This window comes from Oncorhynchus keta, chromosome 9, assembly GCF_023373465.1.
Source record: "Oncorhynchus keta strain PuntledgeMale-10-30-2019 chromosome 9, Oket_V2, whole genome shotgun sequence".
In the NCBI taxonomy this organism is placed as follows: domain Eukaryota; kingdom Metazoa; phylum Chordata; class Actinopteri; order Salmoniformes; family Salmonidae; genus Oncorhynchus; species Oncorhynchus keta.
The window spans coordinates 18,252,578-18,273,942 of record NC_068429.1 but is presented as its reverse complement, the minus strand read 5'-3'; the positions used below and the strand labels follow the sequence as shown (position 1 = coordinate 18,273,942).

Sequence of the window (21,365 nt, the reverse complement as noted above, 5' to 3'; positions counted from 1 at the left end):
CTGACTGCATAAGAGTGGATGTGTGAATTTGAAGTGTTTGGTATTTGGCACTACATACAAGTGGTCAATATTTGCTGTGGTAGTGGGTTTCTTTCTGGTAACGTGATTTAAGTTATTCAACAACATTTACATTTAAGTCATTTAGCAGACGCTCTTATCCAGAGCGACATACAAATTCAGCTCAATGTATGTTACTCTTGTATGCTTCCCTGTCTGGGAGTTCATTACCCAGTTAATATCCTACAAATTCTGAAATGGTTCTTTCAAACAATATTATCAACAGTAACTGGGGTATGGCTCCCCTCATGTTAGTTTCTATCCCTGGCCCACCTGATTAGGTGACCTGGGTTGAGCCGATGTCAAGTCATGCTCTACCAATACAGCACACTTGTTTCAGTTCACAACTGCTTTGCTCTTTTACTCACCCTGGAGACTTAGTTGGACATGTACCTTTTGTCTAGAGGACATACACAAACCTGTAGGCTAAAATTGCTGAGTGTTTGCTTTCATGCAATTCACACCTTTCACCACCGGAGGTGAGCAGAGTCTTACTATTTAGTGCTATGCTTTAAAGGTCCAATGCAGCTCTTTGCTACTCATTTCGCAAGTAAGTACATACTGTGATTTGTTTTCCATGTGAATGGTAAACAAAGCTTAGCAAGATTGAATTTATCAAGTTTGGAATTGATCAAAATTTCTTCCTGGTGACAAATGGACTGACATTTAAGTCTACAAACAGCTCGTACACTAAATGGGCGTTATTGCCATTTTCAGGGTGGAAATGGAACAAATCGTGCTTCTGACTGGGCTGGAAATGTGAGTTATCTAGAACGGTAAGCACATGGTTACCCTCACAAACACCCCTGCAGCTTTTCCACTTTACTGACAGTCTTTAGATGACAATGTGAAGCTTGATTACAAGCCCATGCTAAAATATTTCTCAGTTCTGTTTTAATACTGTTATTTGGTTTAAAATCAGTTGTGCAGCATGTCCTTTACAACAGACACTGAAGGGCAACCTGTTACTGTCGGCCAGGTAACACGACACCCAGTGTCTTGACCCATATACCTGTTGTGACTTAAGTGTCAAACCCAACATTCCATTTTTTTACCACCAAAGAAGTTCTTTTGAAAGCTGTTTTCTTAAATCGTTTAATGCTTTCGTCTTATATTTTAAATAACTAGAAAATACACAACGCGTTGTCCTTTCAGTGCCACTACTTGGACTAAAAATACTGACACGTCAAGCATTATGCCCGTATTCATACAAGTCAGTCACATATGCCCTTATGTCAGTAAGAGGGTGGTTTGTCCCAGTCCTCAGCAGGAGCGTATTGGGGTAGGTGCGTGGCAGACATGTGTGTGCAATTACAGTGGTAATGTAATACAATTCATATAACAATGTTGACGCGTAGCCTATGGTGTAATGGAATGATTTGTTTTGACGCTTGGTGGCTCCAGAAAGTATTCGGCCCATTTTGACCTTTTCCATATTTTACGTTCCATCTGTATCCTAAAATTGATTCAATAGTTTACACACAATACCCCATAATGACAAAGCAAAGAAAGCTTTTTAGAAATTCATGCTAACTGAAATGACACATTAACATAAGTATTCAGACTCGTTACTCAGTACTTTGTTGAAGCATGTTTAGCGGCGATTACAGCATGGAGTCTTGCGTATCGTGCTACAAGCTTGGCACACCTGTATTTGGGAAGTTTCTCATATTCTTCTCTACAGATTCTCTCAAGCTCTGTCATGTTGGATGGGGAGCGTTGCTCCACAGCTATTTTCAGGTCTCCCCGGAGATGTTTGATGGGGTTCAAATCTGGGCTCTGGCTGGGCCACTCAAGGACATTCAGAGACTTGTCCCGAAGCCACTCGTGTTGTTTTGGCTGTGTGCTTATGGTCACTGTCCTGTTAGAAGTTTAACCTTTACCCCAGTCTGGGTTCCTGAGAGCTCTGGAGCAGGAGTTCATCAAGGATCTCTGTACTTTGCTCCATTCATCTTTGCCTCGATCCTGATAAGTCTGTCCCTTTTGCTGAAACACATCCCCACAGCATGAAACGGCCACCATGCTTCACCGTAGGGATGGTGCCAGGTTTTCTCCAGATGTGGCGCTTGGCATTCAGGCCAAAGAGTTAAATCTTGGGTTTCATCAGACCAGAGAATCTTGTGTAGGTGCCTATTGACAAACTCCAAGGGGCTTTCATGTGACTTACTGAGGAGTGATTCTGTCTTGCCACTACCATAAAGGCCTGATTGGTGGAGTGCTGCAGAAATGGTTGTCATTCTGGAAGGTTCTCCCATCTCCACAGAGGAACTCTAGAGCTCTGAGTGACCATCAGGTGGTTCCAAACATTTTCCATTTAAGAATGAGGGAGGCCACTGTTATTGGGGACCTTCAATGCTGCACATTTTTTGATACCCTTCCCCAGATCTGTGCCTCAACACAATCCTCTCGGAGCTCTACGGACAATTACTTTGACCTCATGGCTTAGTTTTTGCTCTGACATGCACTGTCAACTGTGGGACCATGTATAGACATGTCCAATCAATTTACCACAGGTGTGTCTACAACTTCAATGGAGTCCATCTCAAGGATGATCAATGGAAACGAGATGCACCTGAGCTCAATTTTGACTCTCATGGCAAAGGGGCTGAATACTTTTAAGTTTTTGTTTTGTTTTAAATTTGCCCCCAAAAAGACATGTTTTCACGGTCATTATGGGGTATTGTGTATATACTGCTGAGGAAACACATTTATTTAATAGATTTTAGAACGTGGCTGTAACGTACAAAATGTGGGAAAAGTCAAGGGGTCTGAATACTTTCTGAAGGCACTACATGTTGGTGTCATAAACAGCCATAAAATAACTACCGTGGTAGGTTATGTTGGTTTTTACATGCTTATGTAGGTCTCGTAACCAGCCCTAAAATAATGCTATGTATATCATAACAGGTCTAAATGTGTTATGACTATATTATAACTGGTTAAGACAAGTTATGTCAGCTGTTATGACATGTTAAGACTCATAACGTGTTATGATGCTGTGTGTCAAGTCATGTGTTACCCAAATTGGTATATTCTGTCATTGTTATGTGAGATGTGAAGCTCCTGTAGTCTATAGCTCACTATTGATCAACTTCATCTATTTTATCTGTTCTAGTTGTTTCAGAGGATCATATTACTGGGCCTATCGACTTATAGCTCGAGTTTTGTTTGTCCCTTAACCCTCAGGAATTAGGTCATTGCTTGATGACCATGGTAGAAAGAACCAAACTGTCCATATTGAGCCATCTATTTTAAATCTAGGGCTGGGATTAGGAGTGAGATTAAGAGTAAAGGTTAGGCAAAATAGTTCAAATCATTACGTTTGAAAAGTGCTCTGCTTCTGTCGTCTTCAGCATGGTCAGAAAGTGATATAGCCTACCTCAAGACTTGGGCTGTTTGAAATGGCATTCTATTTCTACTGCACCATGGGATTAGGGTGCCATTTTGGAAACAATCATATTCATTGATTTCTGGTGCGTAGTGTTCTGACCTAAACCCAGGAATGACATGACTCATACAGGCCACCATCTGCATCAATGGGACTGTCCTCTAGTGACACTCCTGATAGCTACAGGAAGGTACGACTCACTATCTGGTCATGGTAGAGAGAACGGAAGAGATTTCTAATCACAAAAATGATTTTAACCCCTAAAAGATTTGCTTGTCAGTTCTGACGATATTGTTGCTTTTGTTCGCTTTGCGATTGTCAATTCAAGAAAAGCGACTTGTTCGTTCACACACCACAAACACGGTTGGACATGGATCAAAACAGGACACGTTGTATTTTCAGATATTTACAAAAGCAGATATTGGACACATGGGGAATGTTTACTTTGCCATTGGGCAGTACCTGTGCTTCAGTACACGTCCCCAGACAGAAAGGAATTGTTCCAAATCTCCCTTCACTTTAAATATAATTAACTGGAAAGGCTTGTTTGGCAAGGAAATACTAGTCAGGATAAAAAAGTTGTTGGTCCCTCCTACAGTTCATAACAGGAGTATGTCACACCCACTTAATATAAGCAGGATGCAGACCTGACACACAGACACACACACAGACCTGACAGACAGACAGACATGTGACACAGTCAGAAAAAAATGTATCACAATGATGATACCTGTATGTCATCATCCCCAGGGTGTAACATACTGGACATTGCAGATAGATATGCCATGAACAGAGCTGACAATTCCTCACTCCAGATTTCAAGAAAGGCATGTCTGTTCTACATCATATATTTCTATCTGGGCGTTCAGCAATACATCCCATGTTCTCAAGCTCTCTTTTCACAGGTAGCCCCTCTTCCAGACAGTGACAGGGTTGAGAGCTGCGTTTTTGTCCCAGATTGTGTGGCTTTGTGAATCTGTTCTTCATGAAGAAGTCTGTTGAATAGTGGGTATGCTGGTGGAGTGCGTATTGTAGAGGCTCGGCAGTCAGTCATTAAATGACTGATTCTACATGATAAGGTGTAGCATGACATACTACAGTACCCATAATGGTAATAATTGTGGGTGCTTATATTTGTCCTATTTCATTTGTTTTTTTGCAGATCCCAACTCTCCCTGGGACACCCCCAGAGAGTGGGGTCACAGCCAGGGTCGGCCGTTATCAACAGCAACCCTGGAGTAATTAGGGTTGCTCCTTTTTCAAGGGCACGTCGACAGATTTACACCGTGGTCAGCTCGGGGATTCAAACAAGCAACCTGGCCCAACGCTCTAACTGATGGGCTCCCTGTGTCACATGCCCTTATCAATACATGAGAGTGTGAAGTCTGAAGATATGTTTCCCTATAGTAATGGTGTCATGTGGTTTCGTCAATGGTCCCTAATAATAGATTGTCAGGTCATTTTGCTTCAGCAATGTATAGTCTGTATCGGGACCTCTAAACCAGTCTGTTCCGGTCGTACCACCATAGCAACATCCTACACTATTCCTTTCCAGCTGTATCGCCATAGCAACCCACTACACCAGTTCATCCAGCAGTGTGCCCAGGCTGTGGCGTTGTTCAGGTGGCCCAGCGATGTGCCGGTTACACATGGGACACACACAGCGCACCTCCAGCCACTTCACCAGGCATCTGCAGGGGCAGGCAACAAGTCAGTACAACACATACATACAGTACCAGTCAAAAGTTTGGACACACCTACTCAGTCAAGGGTTTTTCTTTATTTTGACTATTTTCTACATTGTAGAATAATAGTGAAGACATCAAAACTATTAAATTACACATATGGAATCATGTAGTAAGCAAAAAAGTGTTAAACAAATACAGTATATATGTTATAGTATTCAAAGTAGCCACCCTTTGCCTTGATGACAGCTTTGCACACTCTTGGCATTCTCTCAACCAGCTTCATGAGGTAGTCACCTGGAATGCATTTCAATTAACGGGTTTGCCTTGTTAAAAGTTCATTTATGGAATTTCTTTCCTTCTTAATGTGTTTGAGGCAATCAGTTGTGTTGTAACAAGGTAAGGGGGTTTATAGAATATAGCCCTATTTGATAAAAGACCAAGTCCATATTGTGTCAAGATCAGCTCAAATAAGCAAAGAGAAACAACAGTCCATCATTACTTTAAGACATGGTCAGTCAATACGGATCATTTCAAAAACTTTGAACGTTTCTTGAAGTGCAGTCGCAAAAACCATCAAGAGCTATGATGACACTGGCTCTTATGAGGACCGCCACAGGAAAGGAAGACCCAGAGTTACCTCTGCTGCAGAGAATAAGTTCATTAGAGTTACTAGTCTCAGAAATTGCAGCCCAATTAAATGGACATTTGACTGGTGGAAATCTGTCCTTTGGTCTGATGAGTCCAAATTTTAGATTTTTGGTTCCAACCGCCGTGTCTTTGTGAACGTAGAGTAGGTGAATGGATAATCTCTGCCTGTGTGTTTCCCACAGTGAAGCATGGAGGAGGAGGTGGTGGTGTGGGGGTGCTTTGCTGGTGACACTGATTTATTTAGAATTCAAGGCACACTTAACCAGCATGGCTACCACAGCATCATGCAGTGATACGACATCCCATCTGGTTTGGGCTTAGTGGGACTATCATTTGTTTTACAACAGGACAATGACCCAGCACACCTCCAGGCTGTGTAAGGGCTATTTGACCAAGAAGGAAAGTGATGGTGTGCTGGATTAGATGACCTGGCCTCCACAATCACCCGACCTCAACCCAATTGAGATGTTTTGGGATGAGTTGGACCGCAGAGGGAAGGAAAAGCAGCCAAAAAGTGCTCAGCATATGATGGAACTCCTTCAAGACTATTGGAAAAGCATTCCAGGTGAAGATGGTTGAGAGCATGCCAAGAGTGTGTAAAGCTCCAATCAAGGCAAAAATTTTGAAGAATCTAAAATATATTTTGATGTGTTAATTCATAGTTTTGATGTCTTCACTATTATTCTACAATGTAGAAAATAGTATATATATTTTTTAAACTTTAATGATTAGGTACTGGTACTGTGTATGTACGCATGCACACACACACCAAGCAATTTCACCAGGCACCTGTAGGACAAAAACACCCCAGTAACACACAATAAACACCCCAGTAACACACACACACACACAGGCACATCATTTATATCTGCTTAGTGTGTGGTGAGGTGACACTTGCCTCCGGTGAAAGGCATGTTGGCATGGCAACACTCCTAGCTCATCTTTCACTCTGAAGTCCTCCAAGCACACCGCACATGTCTGCTGTGATTGAGAGAAGGGGAAGGAGAGCAATGGGGAGAGAGAAAAATAAACCAGGGGATGAGAGAGAGCGAGACAGAGAGAGAGACGAAACAGGTGACAGAACTAACCCCGTGTAGATTGAGTTTCTTTGTATCCCCTTTGAACACCACCTGTGAAAAAGCATAATTGATTAGAGCTAGAATTGCGAGATAAACATAGAATGAAACACATTTTTAGTTCAAAAGATGAAGGGATGTTTGATGACTAAAATATAATTTGGATGTTTCTGCACTCATCACACGGGGGCCTGAGACACTGAGAATTGAGATGGCATTCCAGGCAGATTTTTTTGCAGTTACAATAGATTTCTCTAATGCATTCCTGAGATGTTAAAACACTTCTCCAGGTGCTTCTGAAGATCTGCACAGCACGACTGCACTAAAGGTGATTTTGAATTGACCCCGAGTTAGCTTACCGCTTTATATCCAAACCTCTCTCGTTGGGCCTGGTGCCTCAGTTTACTGGGAGGGAGGAGAGAGCAGAAATGGAGAAACTGTTAGTACAACTGAGTGAGAAGACAGACAGACAGACAGACAGACAGACAGACAGACACATACATACGAATCAACCTGTTTGAGTGACATCCGCTGACACTGGCAGCTTCCAAGAGCAATATACACAGAGATAGTTATGATGACATTTGTCATCACAGTCTTGGGATTGACCAAGTTCAATATTTTTTCATTAATTCTGTGTACAAATTACCATATACGGTACTACTTGTTTATCCAAAAGATAAATCTAAAGTAAAGAGGCACACGCTCACTGTGCCCACTCAGTTTCAGTGGGCCCCCTTTTCTCTCCTCTCTGCCACGGTGAAAGGACCACATTGTGGAGCAGAGAGGGTCATACCCTGGACACCGTGCTGTGTTGTGCACAGGTAGCCTAGTGGTTAGAGTGTTGGACTAGTAACCGAAAGGTTGCAAGGTCAAATCCCTAAGCTGACAAGGTAAAAACATGTCGTTCTGCCCCTGAACAAGGCAGTTAACCCACTGTTCCTAGGCCATCATTGAAAATAAGAATTTGTTGTTAATGGACTTGCCTAGTAAAAAAAGTCTCAAGAGCTCTTCAGACACCAGAGCAGTCTCCAGCTCACAGTCATATATCCTCTTTGTCACAAGAGAAACACACCATACTTTTAGTTCCAGCCTGAGGCTGCTGCCTGAAGCCTTAAATAGACTCAAACTATGCTGATAAGCATTTGCAACTGATTATTTGAGTTGGGAAGTACTTAAGGACAGAGAACCTAGGGAGGGGTGAAGAGGGGGTCAGAAGGGGATCTCCCATGCCAACCATTTTTGAGAAACCTTAGTCACAGTAACAGTAATAACAGTCTCACATACACACTCACATCCATAGATGCATTCTCATAACTCAGGTCCCATCACTTACAGTGCCTTCAGAATGTATTCAAACCCCATTACTTTTATACATTTTGTTACAGCCTGAATTTTAAATTGTTTAAATTGAGATTTGTGAATGAATTCATCTCCCAGTCTCTGGTGAAAAGCCGACTGAACCAGGTTTTCCTCTAGGATTTTGCCTGTGCTTAACTCCATTCCATACATTTTTTTATCCTGAAAATACTTACAAGCATACCCATAACATGATGGAGCCACCACTACACTCTGGCATGCTGAAGAAGTGTGCACTTCACGGATGAATCCCGGTTTCAAATGTATGGGCCAGATGGCAGACAGTGTGTATGGCATTGTGTGGGCGAGCGGTTTGCTGATGTCAATGTTGTGAACAGAGTGGCCTATGGTGGAGGGGTTATGGTATGAGCAGGCATAAGAAATGGATAACAATCACGATTGCATTTTACCGATGGCAATTTGAATGCACAGAAATACAGTGACAAAATCTTGAAACCCATAGTCGTGCCATTCATCCACCCGCCATCACCTCATATACGCATGATAATGCACGGCCCCATGTCGCAAGGATCTGTACACAATTCCTGGAAACTGAAAATGTCCCAGTTCTTCCATGGCCTGCGTACCCACCAAACATGTCACCATTTGAGCATGTTTGGGATGCTCTGGAACAATGTGTAAAACAGCATGTTCCAGTTCCCGCCAATATCCAGCAACATCGCACAGCCATTGAAGAGGAGTGGGACACCATTTCACAGGCCACAATCAACAGCCTGATCAACTCTATGCGAAGGAGATGTGTCACGCTGAAGGAGGTAAATAGTGGTCACACCAGATACTGGCTGGTTTTCTGATCCACGCCCCTACCTTTTTTAAGGTTCTGTGACCAACAGATGCATATCTGTGTTCCCAGTCATGTGAAACCCATAGATTAGGGCCTTTTGAATGTATTTAAATTTACTGATTTCCTTATGTAAACTGTAACTCAGTAAAATATTTTAAATAAAAACTTGTTTTTGCGTTAATTCCACGATGCGGTTAGCTTTTAACAGCTAGTAAACACCACTAACCAAACAAGTGCTAGGTGGCTGTACTACAGAAACACAGGTCGTCATCGTGGGAAAGACACATTGTTAAAAACTTTTTGTAAACAATTGGTTGCAGTAAAGAGCCAACCTGGATACTAAGCAGATCCTGAGGGAAATCGACGAGTACCAACAGCTTTACGCTATGTAGGAACAACATACTCCATCATGGAAAGAGGAAGCTACCTCAAAAGATCTTTAACCTGGCAAAAAAAGAAAGAAGGAGTCATCTACAGACACAGACGATTTACTTACCGTTGAAGTAGAGGCCAGTGCTCTGGATGGAATCCATGCAACACTGTAAAAGTTGTGAGGAGGTAGCAGGGCTGAGGGGGAGTTTGGAGTTTAGCCTGAGTGAAATTCTCACGCTCCAAGGAGAGAACAATGCACTCACAGCCAATGTAAAAATCCACGATTCTAACATAGGTCTATTCAGGGAAAACAGGGTGATGAGGGAGTCGCTACTAGACATAGTTGTAGCATGCGTGAAAATCTAATATTTTCTGGGATTCCTGAGGACGCATCCAATAATCCAGAGGGGGCGATCAGAGCGTTCATGCAATCCGCCTTGAAACTTCCTCTAGAGACTGTAAACAAGGTGGCGTTCCACCGAGTACACAGACTTGCAGCAACAAGACCAAGGGTCCCCGACCAATCATCGCAAAATTTGAACACTACCAACAAAAGGAACTGATCAAAAGCAGGGGAAGGGAGCTTAAAGGGACCAAATTCGGTCTCAATGACCAATTTCCACGGGAGATAAATGAACGTCGCAAGAGGCTGTTTCCTGAGCAGAGGCATCAGAGGGAGAGGGGTAAACTGCCTTTCTCATTGTGGATAAACTCTTTATAGATGGACAGCTATTCCGAGACAGCTCCATAACACAGTGGCTGTACTAAATCCTATAGGGACTTCAGGTTACGAAAAAAAGAAAGTATAGAAACTGTAAAAATATCTGAACACTATGAAGTGGATATGAGCATACATGTACTCAATTACATGCTCACTTACACATATGGATTTATACATACACACTTGATCTCGCTCTCTTCTCTCACTCTCTCCTCTTCTCTCCCTATTGTCGAGAACTGTTCTATAATTTAATGTTTCTTGTTTGTTTATCTTTTCTATGTCTTTGTCTACATGTTTATATACGTTTACAACCAGCAAGGGGAAGATATAAGAATAGGGACATTGGGGAATGATAACATATTGTACGGGATACATGTGTACTGTAGTGAAGCCGTCTCTATAGTAATGCAAGGTCTCTTTCATGATCATGTGAAACATCAATTGCTATGGAAATGCTGGGATGTGTTTTTCAATGGTTTTTCAATGGTGTTAAATGTAATTATGAGGCAACTATGACGGTGATACAATTATCATCCTGAATATTAAGGCTCTACGCACAACATGCTACACACATAGACACTCAACCATGCAAATTGGCAGTTATTATTTATTTGGACATCACACATTATAGTCTTACTCTTATACAGATGTCGTACACACTCTCACTAAATCACATCCAATATCATACACATCAACCTACTCAGATTTACTACACACATAATATCTTGTCTCAATGTTCTAACATCTGTGACATTGGCTCACAGGCAAACAGGCAAGGGAATAAAACAAATATTGCTAGAACCTATTTCTTGAATTCTAAATATCAGACATTTGAAAGGTCTAATTTTGACCGTCATAATAACTTTTATGGCAATAACTTTACAAGCACTAATGATGGTAAATTTAGACTTGAATAGTATCTAGTTATGGTAAGGGGTGAAATAAGTATAGCCAGTTATAACTAACAGTTTAGCTGATCATAATAAAAGAACATGAGTCTTTATGTAGCTAAAAGAAAAGGAATATAACATATACTGTTCACAGGAAACTCACTACATATTTAGATGAACTTGCGTGGAAAAAGGAATGGGGTGGTGAAATCATTTTCTGTCATGGACAAAGGAACTCCAAAGGTGTGATGATATTAATTAACAAAAATGTCGATCTGAATCTGCAAATAGTCAGGAAAGATTCGCAAGGAAGGTGGATCTTTTTCAATATGAAAGTGGGCAAAAAAAATAGATTTGTTTTATTAATCTATGTTTCAAATCAGGATGATCTATACTTCTATGAAAATATTTATACAAATGTATTGAACTTACAGGCAACAAATGATCAAATCATTATGGTAGGAGACTATAACAGTGTTAAGTACCTCAATGGACCGTAAAGGAAATCCCTCTACAAACTATCATCACTGTGCCCTTAAGAAAATTTCTGGTGTCCTTTGACAGCTCTTTGGTCTTGGCCATAGTGGAGTGAGACTGTTTGAGGTTGTGGACAGGTGTCTTTTAAACTGATAACAAGTTCAAACAGGTGCCATTAATACAGGTAACGAGTGGAGGACAGAGGAGCCTCTTAAAGAAGTTACAGGTCTGTGAGAGCCAGAAATCTTGCTTGTTTGTAGGTGACCAAATACTTATTTTCCACCATAATTCATTTAAAAAATCCTACAATGTGATTGTCTGGATTTTTTCCCCTCATTTTGTCTGTCATAGTTGAAGTGTACCTATGGTGAAAATCACAGGCCTCTCTCATCTTTTTAAGTGGGAGAACTTGCACAATTGGTGGCTGAACTAAATACTTTTTTGCCCCACTGTAGGTTCAACAAATCCCTTTATTGTTTGGGATACCTTTAAATGTACCTTCAGAGAAACTTATATCCAATATTCATCAATAAAAAGGCAGCTTCTGGCTAAAGAGACAGGACTAACAAGGGATCTCTGATACTACAGAGATAAAAAATAAGTGAGAGGAAAAACAAAAAGAACTTGAGGAACTTATTCAAGAACGATCTAATGTAATCTATTACAAAAATAGAGCAAACTGAATGGAATATGGAGAAAAATGAACAAAATTCTTCCTGAATCTCCAACAAAGGAACGCTAACAAAAATAAGTTGTAGAAACTCGTTACTGAAGACAGGCTCATCTATAATTTTCCAAATTATATTTTGAGAGGAAGCTAAGTATTTTAAGCAGATGTTCTCTTTTCCATCTCATCCTCTCCTACTGAATGAAGATTACGTTAAGGAATTCTTTCCAAATAATACAAAAAATTGAAAATTAACAAATGTACATTTACATTTACATTTAAGTCATTTAGCAGACGCTCTTATCCAGAGCGACTTACAAATTGGTGCATTCACCTTATGACATCCAGTAGAATAGTCACTTTACAATAGTGCATCTAAATCTTAAAGGGGGGGGGGGGTGAGAAGGATTACTTATCCTATCCTAGGTATTCCTTAAAGAGGTGGGGTTTCAGGAGTCTCCGGAAGGTGGTGATAGACTCCAAATGTACAGAAAGATCCGTGCGAAGGCCAAATTACAGAGGAAGAACTTTGAGGCTATTAAATCCTTTAAGTCTGGAAAAACCCCAGGGCTTGATGGCATACTGGTAGAGGTATATCATGCCTTTTTTATATACTAAAAGCTCAATTGTTAGATTGTTTTAACTACTCCTATAGAAATGGTAGTCTGTCAGGTATTTAGCTGAAAGGTCTGATTTCACTATTATTAAAACAAGACTCAGACGGCAAAGATATAGACCCAGTAATATTAGCGAAATGCATAGCACTCAGATTTTTTTTTTTTTACCAGGTATTGTTCATCCTGATCAGACAGTTTTTTTTACGTGGATGATACATTGGAGATTACTAGAACTACCGAGAAATAATAGATCATGAAACATCTAAGAAGGCAGGCCTGATATTTATAGCGGATTTTGAAAAGTTATTTGATAAAGTAAGACTGGATTTTATTTATAAATGCCAGGATTTTTTCAATTTCGGTGATTGTCTTATAAAATGGGTAAAAGTAATGTATAGCAACCCCAGGGGTAAAATAGTTAATAACGGCTACTTCTCAGAGTTTTGAATTGTCAAGAGGAGTGAAACAAGGGTGTCCGCTGTCACCATATCTATTCGTTATGGCCACCGAAATGCTAGCTATTAAAATCAGATCTAATAACAACATTAGAGGATTAGAAATCCAAGGCTTAAAAACAGATGTGTACATGTATGACGATAACTCAACTTTTATATTAAGTGTGCAAGCTAGATCCCTGCAATGTCTCATTGAAGATCTAGATAACTTTTCTGGACTCAAATATAATTATGATAAGTGTACAATAAATACGTATTGGATCTTTAAAAAATACAACTTTTACATTACCCTGCAGTTTACCTATAAAATGGGCTGACGGTGAAATAGACATACTTGGTATTCATATCACAAAATATACAAATAAGCACTCCACAATGAATTTCAATACAAAACTTGTAAAAATAGACAAGATCCTGCAAACATGGAGAGGTAAATACCTGTCTATTTATGGAAAAATTGCCCTGATTAACTACTTAGTCATATCTCAGTTTACTCACTTATGTGTCACGCCCTGATTGTAGAGATCCTTTAATTCTCTATGTTTTTTTGGTCAGGCTGTGATTCAGGTGGGAAAGTCTATGCTTTCTGGTTCTTTGTTTTTGGCCGGGTATGATTCTCAATCAGGGACAGCTGTCTATCGTTGTCTCTGATTGGGAATCATACTTAGGCAGCCTTTTTTCCTTTTCTCATTTGTGGGTTGTTGTCTTCGTTTAATGCATGTATAGCCTTACGGAGCTTCATGTTAGTTTTTGTTGTTTTGTTGGCGATATTTAAAAATAAAGAAAAATGTAGGCTCACCACGCTGCACCTTGGTTTTCATGACGATGTTCGTGACATTATGGCGCTGCCTACTCCTGATTATTTGTTTTTCAAATCATATGACAAAAAATATTTATCTTCATCTGGGACGCTAAACTAGACAAAATAAAGCATGCCTATCTATATAATGAATAGGGTGGGTTGAGATGATTAAATATAAAAGCACTAAACCTCTTTAAAGCGTCACTATTCAAAAGTTTTACTTAAACCCTAAATGGTTCTCAAGTAGATTACCAAGAAAAGCCATTGTTTAAAAATGGCCTTTTTTGCATTTGTGCAGATTGCCATGTCTCATTTTCGATTAATTGAAAATGATACTTTTTTCAACGTATCTCTTTTTCAAACAAGCATTGCAGAGCTGGCTACAATTTCAATTTCATCCCCCTGAAAAGATAGGACAAATATTACAACAAATATTATGGCTGAACTCAAATGTGCTGGTTGACAAAATACCTGTCTTTATGGGAAAGATGTTTGAAATGTGTTTTTTGTTCTTAAATTATATTGTAAATTGGAATGGTAGAGTTAGGTCTTTCATGGAGTTATCAGAATTGTATGGGAAGGTCTGCTCAATCCAAGAGTACAACCAATTGATTACAGCATTACCCCAAAAATGGAGGAGGCTGGTGGCAGTGTGAGGAGGTAGGGAACTGGTGTCTGCCCAATATAAAGTATCAAAACTGGCAGAGGAATAAAAATAGCATGAATTGGAAGGTATATCAGTAACATTTGAGGACCAGGATGTTGACAACTGTGCCATACAGATTGAAAAATAGTTTGTAATAGATTTTTGATGTACCGATTCCATGGTACAGGGTCTATGAGTTGAGAAATTACGCAAGATTCAAAACTTCAAGCTAAAATTATTATATAGAATTCTTGCCACCAACAAAATGTTGAATATTTGGGGCACAAATCATCAAAGCTCTGCAGATTTTGTTGTAAGGATACAGAATCAATAGAACATTTATTTTGGTATTGCCCTCAGGTAGCCTGTTTCTGGTCTCAGCTTCAGGAATGGCAAAAAATGCATAACATTGAACCAAAATTGACCCTAGAAATGGTACTGTTAGGAGATCTGGAGAGACCGGGTCAATAAATGACTAATATACTAATACTCTTAGTAAAAGTATTTATCTTCAACTCATAATCTATGGATTCTATTTGATTAGATAGATTGAAATCATACATTAAACATCACAGCATAGTTGAAAGATATCTTGCGTAGAAATCCGAAGAGGGTGGCCAACAGAGACAGGTGGGATGGGCTGAGGAAAGCTGAGGGTTGGGATGTGGAATTGGAGACAAGTGGAAGTGGAGCTGCTGGCCGGAGGTAGAATGACAGCCAAAGATATAAGTGTAAAAAATAAATTCAAACTAATAGATAATAAAAAGTTTGTTTGAATAACACTGAGGGGCAGTTGTCTTTTTTGTGTTTTTTAAATTTTTTTTTACAGCTAATGCCAGTTTGCCTGAGGCCATGCAGGTGTTTGTTAAACTAGGCAAGTCAATTAAGAACAAATTCTTATTTACAATGGCAGCCTAGGAACAGTGGGTTAACTGCCTTGTTCAGGGGCACATTTTTACCTGGTCAACTCAGGGATTTAATCAAACAAACTTTGGGACACTGGCCCAATGCTCTAACCACTAGGCTACCTTTCGCATATACATACACTTGCATTGTTGTTTTCTGTTTTCTGTCTTTTTCTTTATTCTCTTTAGTTAATTTTCTTGGTTGTTGGTGCATTGGGGGGGTTCTTGGGGGTGGGAAATGTAATTAATTGTATTTTGTATTATCATTATTTATTTATTTATTCTTGGGTTTGGGGAACTGTGGGGGACCTTGGAGGGTTCGGGTCCCCGTTTTTGGCCTTGTGGGAGATCTGTCGATGTGCCCTTGAGCAGGGCTTTGACCCTGGCTGCCTCTGTGTGTCGCTCTGAATGGGAGTCTGTTGGATGACTGGTGTGGTGCAGTTGTTGAGCGGCTTCACTACAAGTATATTGTATGTTTTGGATATTCAATTAAAATAAAACATTTGTAAAAAAAAATGTTGAAATTGTTGTGTTTATATTTGTGTTCAGTGTAGATAGCTAGATAGGAGGGATATGTTTACCTGATGAAGTAGCAGCAGAAGATGAGGCTCAGGACGAAAACGAAGACTCCGGTCCCGAAGATGACCATATAAATGTTGAGAGGAAGGTTCTGGAATGCCACGGTAGACATGACCCCTGATCTCTTGCCTCCGACCTGCTGTGACCTCTGATCTTTCACCTCTGACGGTTAACCAGACACACACATACACCCTGGAGAGAGACACATTATTCATTTTTTATGTTCTTCACAAATAATGAAAAGCACATACAGTAACCATAACACAAAAACACAGATACACACACAGAAACAGTATGTAACCCAGGCTGTCTCTGTTGGTGGGTGAGGGTTCAGGCAACAAGCCCTGGTAAAAGCAGGAAGTGATACAGTCTGGCTGTTGTGCAGTTGCCAGGATATAGACTCTGATGGTATAAGGATGCCCTTAGACACCGATGAAAGGTCAGTTAGTATCTAATGGAAAGTTAGTAAGGATTGGGGGAGGAATGATGATCATATATCTCTGATTGTTGTCTATCTATGGGCTTACTGATGCCCTAGTCCTATGTACGACTTTACAGCACTAATGCCTCTAGAGATATTGTCAGGCAAGTACAACAACCTACACACACACACACGCACACGCACACGCACACGCACGCACGCACACGCACACGCACGCACACGCACACGCACACACACTGACACTGACCTAGGCAGGCCATTGGCTACAGACACTGTTTACATGCCTAAGCTATATTAGTCAAGAGGCACAAGGTCAGTTCATTTGCTAAGAGAACAGAGATCACAGGGGTGCACTCAACCTCCAACCCAAAATGGTTTTATTTATTTTATTCATTTCACCTTTATTTAACCAGATAGGCAAGTTGAGAATAAGTTATCATTTACAATTGCAACCTGGCAAATAAGGAAGGGGTTCACTATTAATGTCAATGTTATGCATTACCTCTCAGGCAGAGTATAAAAGCCCTCTGGGTGTGGGTGCGCACACACACACACACACACACACACACACACACACACACACACACACACACACACACACACACACACACACACACACACACACACACACACACACACACACACACACACACACACACACACACACACACACACACACACACACACACAGCAGGTTTATGGTGTGTGTCTGCACACTAATGGGCAGATGTTGGTGTGGGTCACTGTTGGAAGAGAAACTGGATATGAGACTGATTTCGAAACACTTCATCCAGTTTCTTTGCTAAGAGTATCTGAAGATAAATGTATAGGTGTGTGTAATATAAAGGAGGTAATCATTCTGAAGAAAGTTTACTCTTGTCGTAAACTTGCCATAAACACACTTGGATATCAAGAACTGTCTGCGCACAAAAGTTAAGTTGTGCACACTGCACATTCACGGTGACGTCAAGTCACCAAGGGACAATGACATGATAACATCATGAAGATCTTAGCCTATTATGTATTTATCAACGGAGGATATGTATCGTCGACGTTCCAATGTATTAGAAATTATGATATATACTGAATCCATGTAATTGTAGTGTTATCCGCTAAAATTGCGCATTATCATACAGTTTCTCATTAAAAAGTCAAATGGTGTCAGCTCATAAATCTTCTTGCATGGCCATCAAAAACATGTAATATCACACAGCGATTAAGTAAATCTTTTGAAAAACAAGAAACGTTCAGAGAAACAAATGTGTCCTATGCTTAAATGCTTACCGTTATATATTAGAAAGCCCATCAATAGCGCAGACTTTCCCTCGATGGTAGAACCTTTTCTATTCTTCATCAATAACACTGGATCGTCGTGTCTGGCTCGTCCGGCAGCGCGTCACATCTCACATCTGGACTATTCTCTCTCTGTCTTTCTTTCTTTCTCTCTCTCTCTCTCTCTCTGGCCCTCTTTTACAATGTCCCACCCCAAAAAGACAAACGATTTTTAAAAAATCTTCCCACTGGGCAACAACTGGATGAATCAACGTGGTTTCCACGTCATTTCAAGGTTTGCAAAACGCCAACAACGTAAGGGAATTTATGTTCTCCCGTTGATTTCACGTTCAATTCACGTTAGTTGACAACTCAAGCAAATCGAAACTAGATGTTGAACTTACGTTTGTGCAAGTGGCTTGCCATGAGGTATTAAATGTGAGATAAAAAAGATTTCGAAAAAAAGTTGACAGGCAAGTGATGAGTGATGTGTATCGTGTCTTACCACATCTGTGCTGGGTTGCATCTGTAGACACTTTGGCTTGAGGGTTATACATCTGTCGTTATTATCCTAAGGACACAAGTCCTGCCTTGGTATCGTCATACACATCATTACCGTTACAGCTACAATTGCTGCTAATGTGGATGAATGCGAGGATTGGAAACAATTCATTTTCCTTGCCTCCTCTCTCCTTCCCCGCCCTTTCACAATGAGAGAGACGCGGGGAGGCGCGTACACTTCTGAGACAGAGCTTGAAGTTCAGACAGTGCGTTATTTTCAGTGCTGCTAAGCTGATGATATGCATTATGATGCACATATTGAACATAGTACACAGCGTTGTACGAGATCTTCAGTTTCTTGAAAAATTTTCGCATGGAATAGCCTATATTTCTCAGAACAAAAATAGACTGACAAGTTTCAGAAGAAAGTTATTTGTTTCTGGCCATTTTGAGCCTGTAATCGAACCCACAAATGCTGATGCTACAGATATTCAACAAGTCTAAATGACAGTTTTATTGCTTCTTTAATCAGGACAACAGTTTTCACCTGTGCTAACATATTTGGAAAAGGGTTTTCTAATGATAAATTAGCCTTTTAAAATGATACACTTGGATTAGCTAGCACAAACTGTCATTGGAAAACAGCGGTGATGGTTGCTGATAACTGGCCTCTGTACACCTATGTAGATATTCCATTAAAAATCATCCTTTTCCTGCTACAATAGTAATGTTGTGAATTACTATTGTAGCTGGAAACGGCTGATTTTTAATGGAATATCTACATAGGTGTACAGAGGCCCATTATCAGCAACCATTGTCTACACTGTATTTCTGATACATTTTATGTTATTTTAATGGACAAAAAATGTGCTTTTCTTTCAAAAACAGGGACATTTCTAAGTGACCCCAAACTTTTGAACAGTAGTGTACATATAAAACAGATACCATTTTATACTGTACAACAACATTTTACACCAGGTGAAAAAGTTTTCACTAGTGGACAATGTTTCATCATCTCACACAGTGGCTGTACTATGTACCAATCTCTGTACCAATTTCATCTAAGAACATGAACCACGATGAAACACGGCTGTCAAGTCTCAACTATGTATATGAGCAGGAAATGACCCATGGCCTTGTACTGCTGTCTGCTACATGTCAGAAGAGGAACCCAAATACCACCAATAACATGTTAAACTGTCCTCAGGATGTTTGCGATATGCCAGTTTGGTTCCTGCATGGCTGAATGTTTTAGCCCAGTGGTTCCAAGACTGTTCAGTGCTGTTGAGCTAACATACACAGTCAAACAGACGTATGTGTCTAGAATCGAGTCTAAACCCGTGGCCCTGACCTCCAGTCCATGCAGTATGAGACCTGTTTCAACATATCATAGCATATTCTTCAATCAAGATTTCAGTTGAATCAGGCTTGGCGCCTATGTTTTTTCTACATGAAGAGCAAAAAGCTGCAAAGTGATATACCTTTTACAATCCATCACTTGGTAAAAGAAGACGACAGCACCAGTGAACATATCTCACATACTGTCACGCCCTGACCTTAGAGATCCTTATTTATTCTCTATGTTTGGTTAGGTCAGGGTGCGACTCGGGTGGGAAAATGTATGTTTTCTATTTCTTTGTTGTTTTTTCCTAGTGTGGTTCCCAATCAGAGGCAGCTGTCTATCGTTGTCTCTGATTGGGGATCATATAATAGTTGTCATTTTCTGTTTGGGTTTTGTGGGGTGTTGTTTTCCGTTTAGTATCTGTGCCTGACGGAACTGTTTGCTTTAGTTTTTGTATTCGTTATTTTTGTTTGAGTGATTCTTGACAATAAAAATCATGAACGCTTTCCACGCTGTGCTTTGGTCCACACTTCATTACGACGACGAGCGTTACATATACATTCAAGGCCTGATGGGGGATGGATGAAGACAAGTGGCTTTCAACCACCGTAGCAACTTGGGGAAGCTTATGGTTGATTGTCATGCAGCCAAATGATGATGATGAGGCTACATGACCTTGGAGCCAATAATAACCATGTGGCAATTATGGTAACTGTGTTCATTCTATACAACACAAATTGTCTCTAAACACGCTCAGCTTTTAGTCTGGGGTAAAGCTGCATCCATCCAATACAAGCCTAATCACGGACAATAGAGCCATACACAGACAATAGAGTCATACAATAGAGTCTTACACGTAGACAATAGAGTCATACAATATTGTGTGTAGTGGTGATGTCAGCACAGTGATCACATTTCATCCTGTGACAGGAAGGAGACAATTAGACAAAGATCTGCCATGTCCTCTGTTTCCTCTGACGAGGATATAAAAAATAATGACAAGCAACACAATATGGCTCAACTCACCACATCTGGATGTCAGTGGGCAGGGTTGTGACCAGGGCCAGTCCTGGCCATTCTGCCCTCCTAGACCAGACAAAAAAAATTGCCACCCATACAAGGATAGTCCCAGTCTAAAATACTTACTTTTCCAGTCATTGAAGTTCAGTTCCATTTCGGTTCTGAATGAAATGTTGAAAATACGTATTTTCCTGACGTTGAAATCAGGTTAATTTTCAGTTCTGAATTAGAGTTGAAAATACATAATTTATAGACATAATTTTACGTATGTTTGCGCCAAATCAAGGCTGGTCTCGACCAGACAAAATCTGAACTAATCATAGACGTCTGCACCAAAAAAAGACATCCAGTCTGGACAGGACCAAAAAAAGACATCCAGTCTGGACAGGACCAAAAAAAGACATCCAGTCTGGACAGGACCAAAAAAAGACATCCAGTCTGGACAGGACCAAAAAAAGACATCCAGTCTGGACAGGACCAAAAAAAGACATCCAGTCTGGACAGGACCAAAAAAAGACATCCAGTCTGGACAGGACCAAAAAAAGACATCCAGTCTGGACAGGACCAAAAAAAGACATCCAAAATGCGTCAGTCCGTTCTTACTGAAGTATAGCCTACAGTGTCACCTGAAATTAC

General features: G+C 40.3%; 1 protein-coding gene across 3 annotated transcripts; it reads right to left on the bottom strand.

Moving 5' to 3' along the window:
* Window positions 1–3,548: 3,548 nt before the first annotated feature.
* LOC118370348 (RING finger protein 122) lies at window positions 3,549–18,563 on the bottom strand. 3 transcript variants are annotated; one of them, XM_035755304.2, is made up of 6 exons: window positions 18,372–18,563; window positions 16,155–16,344; window positions 7,217–7,262; window positions 6,870–6,911; window positions 6,680–6,762; window positions 3,549–5,136 (listed from the first exon to the last, which is right to left on the bottom strand). In XM_035755304.2, the coding sequence occupies exons 2-6, from the start codon at window positions 16,262–16,264 to the stop codon at window positions 5,022–5,024; spliced, it is 396 nt and encodes a 131-aa protein (XP_035611197.1). In that variant the 5' UTR covers window positions 16,265–16,344; window positions 18,372–18,563; the 3' UTR covers window positions 3,549–5,021. The 3 variants fall into 3 exon arrangements, with proteins under 3 accessions (XP_035611197.1, XP_035611198.1, XP_035611196.1); XM_035755305.2 differs by lacking the exon at window positions 18,372–18,563 and adding an exon at window positions 17,879–18,355 and having other exon boundaries at window positions 6,680–6,759; XM_035755303.2 differs by lacking the exon at window positions 18,372–18,563 and adding an exon at window positions 17,879–18,351 and having other exon boundaries at window positions 3,550–5,136.
* Between the last annotated feature and the right edge of the window lie 2,802 nt (window positions 18,564–21,365).

Coding starts and splice junctions, on each gene's coding strand:
- LOC118370348 (XM_035755304.2), bottom strand. CDS start 16,264: ATGTCTACCGTGGCATTCCAGAACCTTCCTCTCAACATTTATATGGTC. Junction 7,263..16,154: donor TTCTGCTGCTACTTCATCAG/GTAAACATATCC, acceptor CCTCCCTCCCAG/TAAACTGAGGCACCAGGCCC. Junction 6,912..7,216: donor AGAGGTTTGGATATAAAGCG/GTAAGCTAACTC, acceptor GCTTTTTCACAG/GTGGTGTTCAAAGGGGATAC.